We start from the raw sequence: 12,994 nt of genomic DNA on the forward strand, positions 1-12,994 counted from the left end.
AGCTGTTCAAGGCAGGACTGGACGTGGCACTTGGTGCCATGGTCTGGCCTTGAGCTCTGTGCTAAAGGGTTGGACTTGATGATCTGTGAGGTCTCTTCCAACCCTGATAATACTGTGATACTGTGTGTGATACTTTTCAGTGAAGAAGTTTCTTCTGATGTCCAACCTATACCCCCCCAGTGCAACTTGAGAGAAGTACCAAGTACCTTCAGGCTGCTTTGCTGTGTGTGCTTTTTGCAGTGCACATTGAAATCTACTCTGCTCAGGGAAGAGCTGTGTGAACAAGCTCCTTCATCATGAGGCCATTTTGATCCTTCCAGTACCTAAATGGAGCCTACAAGAAAGCTGCAGAAGGACTTTCCCAAAGGACATACAGTGATAGGACAAGGGTTAATGGCTTTAAACTGGAATAGGGCAGGTTTAGATTAGATTTCTCCTTTGGAAGGGTGATAAGACACTGGCACAGGTTGCCTAGGAAGGTTATGGATGACCTTTTCCTGGCACTGTTCAAGGCCAGGTTGGATGGGACTTTGTCCAACCTGTTCTAGTGGAAGGTCTCTGTGCTTATGCTGTGCAGTTGGAACTAGATGAGCTTGAAAGTCTCTTCCAGCCCAAACCATTCTGTGATTCTCTGATCTATGTTTCAACAATTCATTGCAAAATTGGTGCTTTCACATGCTGCTAATAGTCAGAGAATTTCATGTTCAGATGGTAAAGTGCTGGTTAGAAATTGCTAAATTAAGTCCATTCTTACAGTAACTGAACTGTGCTTTAAAAAGGAAGCATAGTAGGCTGAAGATGAGCCAGCAGTGTGCCCAGGTGGCCAAGAGAGCCAATGGCATCCTGGCCTGGATGAGGAACAGTGTAGCCAGTAGGATAAGGGAGGTTATTCTTCCCCTCTACTCAGCACTGTGTCCAGTTCTGGGCCCCTCAATTCAAGAGAGATGTTGAGGTGCTGGAAGGTGTCCAGAGAGGGGCAACAAAGCTGGTGAGGGGCCTGGAACACAAACCCTATGAGGAGAGGCTGAGTGAGCTGGGGGTGTTTAGCCTGCAGAAGAGGAGGCTCAGGGCAGAGCTCATTGCTCTCTACAACTATCTAAAGGGACATTGTAGCCAGGTGGGGTTGGCCTCTTCTCCCAGGAAATCAGTAACAGAACAAGGGGACACAGTCTCAAGTTGTGCCAGGGGAGGTCTAGGCTGGATGTTAGGAGGAAGTTGTTGGCAGAGAGAGTGATTGGCATTGGAATGGGCTGCCCAGGGAGGTGGTGGAGTTGCTGTCCCTGGAGGTCTTCAAGAAAAGCCTGGATGAGGCACTTAGTGCCATGGTCTGGTTGACTGGATAGGGCTGGGTGCTAGGTTGGACTGGATGATCTTGGAGGTCTCTTCCAGCCTGGTTGATTCTATGATTCTATGATTCATACAGAAGTCCATTGCATTAATTAAACCAATTAATATATTTGGCTTTCTTTTTTTCTCTTTTTAAAAATCCTCTCCCCTTCCTTTTTTTTTCTTGTGTTTTTTTTTTCCTGTGCTTTTCTATTTTTAAAAGGGTAAGAAGAAGAATGGCTTAGATAGGACCAAAATGGGGAAAATGAAACAAAAAAATAAATAGAACAACACTGCAAGTTTTAAAACAAAAATCTGATTTGTTTAAAAAAATTAAGAACCTTTAAAATTAAGTAGATTTTAGAATTCATAGATTTTAACTTTGGCCTGCTCATTTTTCTCTGTTCAGTGTATTTCTTCACTGGAATAAAAAAAAAAAATCTAATACATGAGTATGTTTCTGTTTGCAAAGAAAAAAAATAGGCAAATTAAGCAATGTGTTACTGGAGGTCACAGACAGGATATATTATGGATTTGATTTTGCAAGACACTGAGTGCCTGCAGCTCGCCTGCCTTGCTCTGAGTGGATTTAAGGCACTTGTCACATGGCCTACTCTTTTCATAGCTTAATTGCAGTGGAAAAGGCAGAGGAGTAGCATCGGAAATGGAAAATGATGGCAGGAAAAGTCTGGTTCTTGGTTTCATAGGAAACAGCTATCCTCAAAGGCTCTCTGCTGAGTAATACAGAGGAAGACAGAAGAAGTAAATAAAGATGTAAGAATAGAAGAAAATAACAATACACAAAGCACAACTTATTTAATAGTATTATAGAAATGTTTAGGTTAGAAAAGCCCTTTAAGATCAACTCCAAACATTGATCCAGTGGTACTGGACTTGATGATCTATGAGGTCTCTTCCAACCTTGGTGATACTGTGATACTGTGATACTGTGATACTGTGAAGTCCACTACTAAATGGTGTCCCTAAGTGCCACATCTACATTTCTTTTCAATACCTCCAGGAAAGGTGACTCAACAGCTTTGACTCAATTTCTGGAGCAACAACTGCTCAAAGAGAAAGTTATCAACACAGATGAATCACAGAGAATCACAGAATGTTAGGGGCTGGAAATGACCTCAAAAGGTCATCCAGTCCAACTACCCTACCAGAGCAGGGTCACCTAGAGCAGAACACACAGGAACACGTGCAGGTGGGTTTTGAATATCTCCAGAGAGGGAGACTTCACAGCCCCCCTGGGCAGCCTGTTCCAGTGCTCTGTCACCCTCACAGGGAAAAAAAATTTCCTCGTGTTTACATAAAACCTCCTATGCCTCAGCTTCCACTCATTGCCCCTTGTCCTGCCATTGGGCATCACCCAGCAGAGCCTGGCTCCAGCCTCCTGGCACCCTTCACATATTTATAAACATTAATGAGGTGACCTCTCAGTCTCCTCCAAGCTAAAGAGCCCTAGCTCCCTCAGTCTCTCCTCATAAAACAGATGCTCCATTCCCTTAATCATCTTTGTGGCTCTGTGCTGGACTCTCTCAAGCAGTTCTATGTCCCTCGCTGCATAGACTCACATTCAGAACATCCTCATAGCTGAGGGCTCCCTCCTGCTGCCGAAGTCATCAGTTTCACCTGATGATGGCCTGCAGAAAACGCGAGGTGTCATTTAAATGTTTTCATGAGCATCTTTATTTGCCTGAGAAGACAGGGAGCACTCACACTGGTGCACTCCCCACATACACTCTCTCCACAGACCAGTGAGCTCAGCGCCTTTTCAATAATTCAGTCTGTGTGCTCTGGCTGTGTCATCTTGGGAGAGGAGCCCAATGCAGTAGCCATGCACTGTGCTTCCTCTTAGAAGGAGGAGCAGGAGGAGGTGCATGCTGTCTTCTCCTGTATTTGCTCTATCTGTCGTGCAAGCTTCGTTTTCAGTCAGATTTGCATCGGAAAGGTCCAGCCCCTCCGACAAAGGTCAAATGTTCTTCAGTGGAAACTTCTGAAAGCCGACTGCAGCATCAAACTTCCCTGCATGAGGAAAAGGCATCTCGCCTCGCTCAAAGACCCAGTGCACAGAAGCAAGATATTTTTAGCCCTTTGCAATAAAACACAAGCTAGGACCAATATGAAGGAAAAAAGAGAAGAAGAAGAAAAACATAAAAGGGAGAGCTGCTTTGTTTAATTCCCAGCTTTTTAAGCTCTCAGCGTTTCAGGTGAAGAAATTCAGCCAAAGGCGAGCAGTGCCAAGCAAAGCCAGCGCTCGACAGACAGCGTCCTGACACTGCCTCGACCCCGCGGGTTACGAATCCCGGGCGGGGAGCTCACCCGGGGGTGTCCACAGCCCCTCCACAGCTGCCACCATTTTTTGGGCGCAGCCCCGGCGCTGCGCAGGGGGGAGCGGGGCACGGCCGCACCCGCGCTACCACTACACCCCCAACACCCCCCCCAGCCTCCTCTCGCCTGGGAGGCGGCTCCGCTTTCCGGAGCTGCGTTGCGGGAGCAGGTGCCGGGGCGCGCCTGGACGGGGGCGCGCCTGTCTCCGTGCGTGTGCGCAAGGCGGAGCCCCGCAGCAGGCAGCTCCGCGCCGGCTGGTGCCATCTGGGAGCCGGGGCGGGGAGCGGAGGAGGGAGCCGAGCATCCTCAGGGCCGAGGCTCCGGTTGTCTCTCCGGCGAGCGGGAGGCTCTTCGGTGCCGGTACCGGCGAAGTACCTGCGAATCGACTTCCATCCTCCTCGCTTTTTTTTTTTTTTTCCTCTCTTTTTTTTTTTTTTTTTGTTTGTGTCTTTTTTTGCCCACTCCCTTTTTTTCGTTGTTGGTTTTTATTTTTTCTTTTTCTCGATTTTTTTTTTCTCGACACTTCCCCCCCCCCCCCCGCCCCGAAACCCAGGAGAAGCTTCTGAAGCAGGGCGAGTGCTGATCTTACGTAAATGGTGCTGCTCCGGGGAGAGCAGCCACTCTGCCAGTCCCGGGCCGGGGGCGCGCCCCCAGGCACCCCTCGCCCTGCCCCTCGCTGCCGTTGCAGCCCGGCCTGAGATCCATACCGGCACCGGAGGGGGCGAGCGGCAGCCGGCAGCCCGCATCCCCATCCCCGGCGGGTTTCGTCTCCTCCGCGGACCGGCTGCGGGGATGCTGCGGCGCGTTGGAGCCCGCGGCGGGGAGGGCTCTATGTCAGAGAGATAACGCGGCTCCGCCAACAGCCCGGGGGTAGTCTCGGTGCCAATCCCCTTCCCCCAGGACCTGGCTGCCTGGCAGCCGCTCGCTTCTCGGCGGCCGGACTGGCAGCGGCGGCGGAGCCGGCGAGCGGCGGGGCGAGGCCCGGCGGGGCGGGGGAGCGGCGGGCGGCCGAGCCGGGGCACCCCGCCTCCGGGGGGCAAGCGCTGGGGCGGCTGAGGAGCGCAGGCGGCAGAGGCAGGCAGCAGGAGGAGGAGGAGGAGGGCAGCGCCATGACTCACTTGCAGGCAGGTCTCTCCCCGGAGACTCTGGAGAAAGCCCGGCTGGAGCTGAACGAGAACCCAGACACCTTGCACCAGGACATCCAGGAGGTGCGGGACATGGTGATCACTCGGCCGGACATCGGCTTCCTCCGCACCGACGATGCCTTCATCCTGCGGTTCCTGCGGGCCAGGAAGTTTCAGCACTTCGAAGCGTTTCGTCTCCTGGCGCAGTACTTCGAATATCGCCAGCAGAACCTGGACATGTTCAAGAGCTTCAAGGCCACCGACCCGGGCATCAAGCAGGCGCTGAAGGATGGCTTCCCCGGCGGGCTGGCCAACCTGGACCACTACGGCAGGAAGATCCTCGTCCTTTTTGCTGCCAACTGGGACCAGAGCAGGTAAATGCAGAACCACCCGCCAGCCTTAACCCCTTCTTTTCCCGGGCAACGGCAAGGAAAAGCTGTGCCAGAGCAGAGAGGGTGGGTGGGCATCAGGGACACACCCGGCTCTGCCCACGGAGGGCTGGGCAGCAGCCTGGGAGGCAGAGGGAGAAGAGGAAGAAGCAATGTGTTTTGTGCCTTAGGGCCTTTTCAACCTTCTCATTCTTCGGGCTCTGGATTTTAGGAGAGAAGTAGGAACTACCTTGGTTACTCTTTTTATTTGGCATATGTGAGATCTGTAGTCTTCTGTCTCTAGCCAAAGTGAGCTGGCGTGGTGGATGATGTCCTCACCCCCCTGACAAAGGCTTTTGACAATCTCTCTGCTCGTCTTTCCACTTCAGCTCACACAGGGTTGCTCAGGTGCCATAGGGGAAAGTGGGAGATTCTGTGTGCAAAACAGGAATATCCATCATGGCTTTTGAACTGAAAAGTTCGCCTGAGCAGAAAGCTAAGGCTCCAGATCCTTTCCTTCAGCTAAAAATCTCTTCCTGATCTACCTGGAAATGCTATGATGGAAGTTACAGCAACCGCTTTGCTTCCCCAGGCACACTGCTCTAAGTGTCAACTTCTGCACAGTAAGACTCAAGCACGAAAAGGTTTGGTAGCACATTGAAGGAGGCTAGCACACTCCTTAGAACAATTTCTGCTCCTTTTTGGAGCCACTCTAGCCAGAGGATGACTTAATGAGCTGAGCCGAGAGCTGTCTGCCATCAGGACCTTGTCTTTTAGCAATGGCCTTGGTACTATGTGGCATTATTTGATTTTTCTGAATACCTCATTTGGTGTCATGCCCAGTTTCTCCTGCAGTCCGAAAATTACAGCCACAAAAAAACCTGCTTGATTTGCAGTACATGTGAATGAATAAACCCCACTAACAGTGAGTTCTGAAGCCTGCTCCTGTGAGCACTGCATCATTTCTCTGGTCTCCCAACCTGAGAGCAGGCTTAGGATCTGAAGCACTACTGAGTGAGAAAACATAAAGTCTTGCCAGTTGCCTTCACATGAACCCACAGACTCTTTTGTGCAGCCGATGCAAGCTGAGTACTGGCAGTGCTGAATGCTCAGTGCAGATTTCCCAAGCTGAGCTGTTTTGAAACAGGAGAGGACTGAACAGCTATCAGCTATCCTAGAAAGGATGAAATCTGAGGGGTTGTCATACATAAGCCTGCCCTTTAAGTGTTTGTGTAGATGTCCTCACGTAGGCTGTGCTGACAGCCATCGCAGAACCCACAGCTCTCCAGCAGCTGATGTTACAGCTAAGGATCGGTCTCTGCCCCAAGAGCTGCTGGCCCACCATGGTTTTTCTTTGCAGTCACATTAGCCACAACCACACTGCCTGTGTGGATAGTTTCCTGGCTCCTGCTGACCAGTGGAACATACCCACGGACTGGAAGAAAGCTGTTTGGCACAGATCAAAACTGTTCACAAACAGGGTAGCAACTAGAAAGTTTGGGTGACCATACAGAGAGCTGGGGCCAGCATTGTTTTCCTGCTTCAGTGTTCTGGCAGATGGAGCCAAAGCAGCTGAGTGAGGAAGCAGTGGTGATGAGGCTAAGGACTCTCTGCGTGTGCTTAATTTCTCCCATAAGAACCAGGTCAACTTTTTATTTTAGAAACAGCTCCATAAACTCTTACAAATCCTTGAACCAAAGGAAAAAAAAAAGGGGGGGGGAGAAAAAAAAATATATTTAGGCTTTTTTTTAAGTCATGCATCTACCTTGAAGAAGTTCCCTTAGTTAAGGCAGTGTGGCTTACTTGATACAGTATTTCTAATTGATGAGAGAGAAACCTCAAAGCTTTATGTGATGCTTTTCAGAACATTAGTTCCTAGCAAAAAAAAACCCAAAAACCATCAAGAAGTCCAATTTGGAGATGAAGTAGCATTTAACAATAATGATTGCCATGTGAAAAGAATAGGCTTATTTTCTTCTCAGATTTTGGATATGCTGAGATTTGGAGATCATCTGACACAACAGTAAATTTACTGTGATCTTTAGAAAGAAGTACTGCTGGTAAAGTTGTTAGTTCTGATATAATAAGGAAGTGACTGGGGTCGGCAGGGGTACCTAATGGTTGTGTTTGCAGTTGGGTCCCTATTGCTCTTCAGCACTGCCTCTGCTCCAGAGCAAGGGATTTGTTTTCAGAGAGACCACTCAGACAAAGAGGAGAGAGCTGGAGCCCAGCTGTGGGGAGTGGCTTGCTCCAAGGCACATGACAGGTCTGTGACAGATCTGGGAATGGAGCTGGGTCACTCTATTTTCTAATTAATTTAGTGTCTTTCATTCTCTGATATTCAGCAGCTGAACCTGGGGAGCATTGTGTATGAAACACATGCTAGAGCTGCTAGTAACGTGTCTCAGGCTTATCTTAGCTGACTTGAAATCTTACAGTCCACAAATCAGTCCTTTTACAGCAACACTGAGAGGATTGCTTTTTGTAGTCTGTCTTGTTAGGATCTCTTCATATGCTTCATAAAGTAAGTTAATAGAGCCCAGCAAGCCTGCAGATTTATCTTGTGTGCGTGACTTATTACGGCCAGCATGTAACAATTAGACATAAAAAGTTCCAATTTGTTATTTAAATGAGTAGCAGACACACTATAGATGATTTATAGAGCACCAGCAGCCTGTGATTTACATAGTTCCAATTAAAAAGACAGGCGTGGGAGGCACGAGAGTCAGTCCTATGGTAAAACAAGCCTCTGTACTACATGTTAAATCATTAAATTAATCCAGGGCCTGAAAACTGTACCAGATGTCCTACCATCTGAGCAGCTGACTCAGACACGGATTTAAAACAAACAAACAAACCCAGGAAAGGTGAAGGAGAATGCATCAAACAGCCCAGCAGCTTTTCAATGGGACCCTGCCTAACGCACGCTCTTGTTTCTAAGGGGAAAGTGAAGATGGGAGGCATGCTGGATAGCCCTGGGGAGGGGATCAGCCTTCCCTAGCAGCTTCCAAATTGTTGATTCAGAACTACATTTGGCTTGTAGGTGTCTATGTGCATTGGAAGATTCCCTTTTTCTCAGTGTGTGCAGCTGGTTAGCTTTGTTTCTTTTCCTTTTTCCTTTTCCCTTTTCCCTTTTCCTTTCTCCTTTTTCCTTTTCCCCTTTTCTCTTTTCTTCTTTTCTTTCTTCTTCTTCTTCCTTCTTCTTCTTTTCCCTCTTCTTTCTCTCTTCTTTTCCCTCTTCCTTCCCTCTTCTTTTCCCTCTTCTTTTCCCTCTTCTTTCCCCTCTTCTTTTCCCTCTTCTTTTCCCTCTTTTTCCCCCTCTTCCCTCTTCCTCCCCCCTTTTGCCTCTTTTTTCCCTTTTTCTTCTCCATTTTTTCTTTTTCTTCTTTTCCTTTTCGTTGTTCCTTTTCCTTTTCATTTATTCTTTTTCTTTTTTTACTCCCCCTTTGCCTATTTTTCCCTTTTTCTTCTTCCTTTTTTCTTTTTCTTCTTTTCCTTGTCCTTTTTCCATTTCCTTTTCCTTTTGCTTTTTCCTTTTTCTTTTTTTTACCCCCACCAATAAATGATGCAATTAACTTCAACTCTAAGTGACAAGGGATCTTTTGTCACCATGCAAGTTCATCTGTATGCTTTGTGGCACCTGTACACAAATTCCCCAGGAGAATCAGTCCCCATTTTAATGCTATTTATTTGAGATATTTCCTGGCATTAATTATCTCAGCTTCCCTCCCTCCCCTAGAAAGTGCCATAGAAAAGTGCAGTAGAAGAGTGCAGTGATACCTACTTTCTATCTGTGTCACAGTGACCCAGTCAGCTTCCACCATCCCCAGGGAATGAGGAAATCCACTGCCCTCATTGCCGTTAGCTCTGCTGCTCTGCTGTTGCATCAGATGATTTAAAGCAGGGCAAAGATGGAGCCCACTGGTTTGCTTTCAGAACTGTGCTTTCCTGTGCAGAAGTGTTAGACACTTTCCTTTCCCTCCCATTCAATGGAAATGTAAGCTCTGTAGCTATCATGGGGCTGGTGTGCTCCTTGTCTCGCTGTTAAACACGGGCAAGTTGGCAGGGGATTTTTCAAGCTCTGAGAGAGGCAACATGACAAAACAAATAGCAATGCTAGCAATAACAACAACCCATCAGCAACAACAAAATACCTGCTGAAGAGTCAACTTCTGTTTGGAAGTAGTATCTTTCAAATAAGAATTATTTACCAGTGCAAACACTCTCCTCTTCCCATACAGTTTCTCCTGGTGACTGAGGCTGTTTCATTGTTTCCCAGCTTTCCACCAAGCTATCCCTGTCTTCCTATTTTCATTTGTGCTTAGACTGTGAGTGGCTTTGCTAGGGATCTGTTTGGCCAGTGGCTATGTAGAATTTAGATCAGCTGAATCTCCATCCGTGGTTGTGACTGTTAGCCACTGGGCTGCCATAAGGAGTGATGGCTGATATGAAATCTGAATCTAAAAGATCATTTGTTGAAGTATTTGCAGTAGTTTCTCTTTCTCTATGCATTTTTGTAACAGTGGTGAGACTTTTTGGTTTTAGAACATGGACTCTCAGGGCTTGCAGCCACTATTTAAGCAGATTAACTCTAACAGAAGTTTTTATCCCTCATCTCTTCAGCATTCAGATTTATACCTAAGCTGACAAACTAAGGAGGGTTGAAGCATCATTTCTAGGTACTCCTTTCTGTATCTTGAGAACTCTCATTTTACTGAAATTCTAAAAACTATTAAGGCAGAAATGGGATGATGGCTTGGAGACTTGACCAGCTTTCTCTTATAAACCACAATGGCACAGGAGCTCATTTGATAGAAACCTTGACTTGTGCAAATGGTCATGAGCCTGAAATACAGCTTCTGTATTCATTATGTGTTTGAGACATTCAGGAGACATTGGCTTACATTTGAGCAGAGAGGTAATACCTCTCCCAAGCACAGGATGGGTGGTGAATGGCTGAGAGCAGCCCTGAGGGAAAGGACCTGGGAGTCTGGGGTGATGAAAAGCTCAACATGAGCCAGACAGCAACCCTGTGCTGGGCTGCAGCAAGAGCAGTGTGGGCAGCAGGGCAAGGGAGGGGATTCTGCCCCTTTGCTCTGCTCTCCTCAGACCCCACCTGGAGGACTGTGTGCAGTTCTGGAGCCCCCAACACAAGCAGGACATGGAACTGTTAGAGCCAGTCCAGAGGAGGCCATGAGGATGCTCAGAGGGCTGCAGCAGTTCTGCTATGAGGACAGGCTACAAGATCTGGGGCTCTGCGGCCTGAAGAAGAGAAGGCTTCAAGGAGACCTTGGAGTGGCCTTCCAGTAGCTGAAGGGGGCTACAGGAGGGCTGGGAGGGACTATTGACAAGGTCTGGTAATGACAGGATGAGGAGAAACGGGTTTAAACTGGCAGAGGAGAAATTCAAACTAGATGTTAGGAAAGGGTTGTTTGCAGTGAGGGTGGTGAGACACTGGCACAGGTGGCCCAGGGAGGTTGTGGCTGCTCCTTCCCTGGAGGTGTTCAAGGGCAGGCTGGATGAGGTCTTGAGCAACCTGTTCTAGTGGGAGGTGTCCCTGCCTATGGCGGGGGATTGGAACTGGTTGAGCTTTGAGGTCCCTTCCACCCTAAACCATTTTATGATTCTATGATCCCTTCTAGTTGACAGTTTGCATCCAGAGAGGCAGACTCGTAGCACTCTGTTTTAATTCTCAAAATGACTTGAAATTCCTTGTTATTATAGGGGAGATAGCAAATAGCGATGGAGATAGAAGGGCAACTCTGCCTAATCAGATTATCTGCTATTCAGTGCAAAAGTGAACCAGTTTGAACCAGAATCTGGTTAAATAAATTTATGGTGGGTGCCACCCATCATCAAGAGCATCAAATACTGCAAAGGGCTGACACAGCTGGATTTGACATGAGACATCTCTACCCTGCATTCTTCCTGTCTCTTTGCTTTCTGTTGACCTGGTGGAAATTACAATGGCCTCTGGGAATGAAGGGGATTTATAGACCACATAACAATAGAATAGAATGATAGAATGATAGAATCATCCAGGTTGGAAGAGACCTCCAAGATCATCCAGTCCAACCTAGCACCCAGCCCTAGCCAATCAATCAGACCATGGCACTAAGTGCCCCATCCAAGCTTTGTTTGAACACCTCCAGGGATGGTGACTCCACCACCTCCTTGGGCAGCCCATCCCAATGGCAAATCACTCTCTCAAGTTACTCCCAGTTCCCCAGTGCGTGGGTAACATTAGTTCAAGTGATTATAATAAAGGTTAGTGGTTGCTGAAACTCTTGACTGAAAACCATGGAGCTCACCAAGACAAATTCCTGTCTCTAGATGCAGGCATTAACAGCCATCTAAGGTAAAAGTGAAAAATTCTGGTGAAGTGCTTCCAAGAGTTGATAGCAGTGTCTGCTAGGTTGTTTTTCCCAGAAATTCCTGGAAATACTTTGAATCTATTCACAACCACACACAAAAAAACCTCTTAAAGAAGTATTCTGTAAAGGGGGACTTGTTGCCATTGTTAAATTGCAAGTAAGTAGGATGCTCATTGTGCTAACTGTTTTAAAGATCCAGGGTTTAAACTTTTCCCTTCAAAACATATTTTAAGGCATGTCCATTCCCCCCTCAGTTAGCAGTTTGAACTGTTCTGCTCTTCACAAATCAAGACCTCAGTGAGGTATCTCCCTGGAAAGGTCTGCTGCTGTCACAGTAGGACTGGTAGCCATCCTGAAGCGTTTGAAAGCATCACTGTCAGCGTGGCTATTATCTTGTCAAGCCTTCCCAGGCTTTAAAGTCAACCTGAATGAAAAATTCCAAGAGGCAGCAGAGTGTGTCTGCACACCAATCCCCACCTTATTTGAGCTCAAGCTGGGACTCACACAGGAGAAGCACTTTAAGAGTGTGTTGTATTTGTGACACTACCTTTCCACCATTTGTTGTTCACCTTAAAAACTGGGCTGAGAAAGTTGTCTAAGCTCTCTGTTGAATTAAGCATGGCTCTATAAATAGAGGGCATTAAACATGTTTAAATTAGCCATGAGTTCTCGATTATCTTAGCAATTAGTAATTCCTTGCTTGCTGCCTTATATCCCATAAGAGTCTCTTAAAACAACTGAATTTAGCCATAAATAAATAAGGGCTTATTTCTGATTAACTGCAGGCTACTATAGAAAATGCTCTGCAGCAAATCAAGCCCAGGACACCTTGATGTACCTGCCAGCACTGGAGGAGTCATTGTAAAGGGGGGCTGAGGTAAAATGAGCAGCTTGTGGTCCCCTAAATACAGAAGGTTACTTACCAGAGGTTGATAAGAATAAAACAGCACCATCTTTCCCTCAGACTCAACACCATGGTCTCTTAAAATCAAAAGCTACCATGTTGGTCCTCTCCCTCCCCCTCTCCCTTTCCCTTTCCCTCTTCCTCTCCCCAGTTTATCCTGTTTTTTCTCACTTTTCATTGGTTAGATTTCTCTACTTATCTGGAAAGTAACATCAGCGTGGAATAAAAGTGTCAGCAACACAATCCAGGGTAATATTTCCCACATTCTTTTTGTGTAGGATATTAATTTCCCTGAAGTCCAGCCAAAGATGGAGCATATTTTGTGGCAGAGCTTGTGCATCCTGGAACTAAATGAACAGCAGTAGCAGTGAGGTGAAATGTTAGACAACATGGGGCTGGAGTGCATTGAAAATGAGTCTTAATGCAGACAGCCTTGTGCAGTGTGAAAGCTTCAGTGCAGCTTCTTTAACCATGTTTCATTTGCTTGGGCTGCTCAGCTGATACTTCCAAAACTCAGCTTGCCATTTGCACCACCTACGAGTTCATCTATCACACTAAGTG

General features: G+C 47.2%; 1 protein-coding gene and 1 long non-coding RNA gene across 2 annotated transcripts in view; one reads left to right on the top strand and one right to left on the bottom strand.

Moving 5' to 3' along the window:
* Positions 1-3,003: 3,003 nt before the first annotated feature.
* LOC135189731 (uncharacterized) lies at positions 3,004-4,858 on the bottom strand. Its single transcript, XR_010308245.1, has 2 exons — positions 4,782-4,858; positions 3,004-3,357 (listed from the first exon to the last, which is right to left on the bottom strand). It is a non-coding gene; the product is annotated as an uncharacterized LOC135189731 (long non-coding RNA).
* CLVS2 (clavesin 2) overlaps positions 3,816-12,994 on the top strand; it is a 66,572-nt gene continuing 57,393 nt past the window's right edge. Inside the window, exon 1 of the mRNA XM_064170406.1 lies at positions 3,816-5,161. Within this exon, the coding sequence (XP_064026476.1) occupies positions 4,773-5,161 (389 nt within the window). The 5' untranslated portion in view covers positions 3,816-4,772. The remainder of the gene's footprint in view (positions 5,162-12,994) is intronic.

The sequence above is a fragment of the Pogoniulus pusillus genome, chromosome 33 (genome assembly GCF_015220805.1).
Source record: "Pogoniulus pusillus isolate bPogPus1 chromosome 33, bPogPus1.pri, whole genome shotgun sequence".
NCBI lineage: Eukaryota > Metazoa > Chordata > Aves > Piciformes > Lybiidae > Pogoniulus > Pogoniulus pusillus.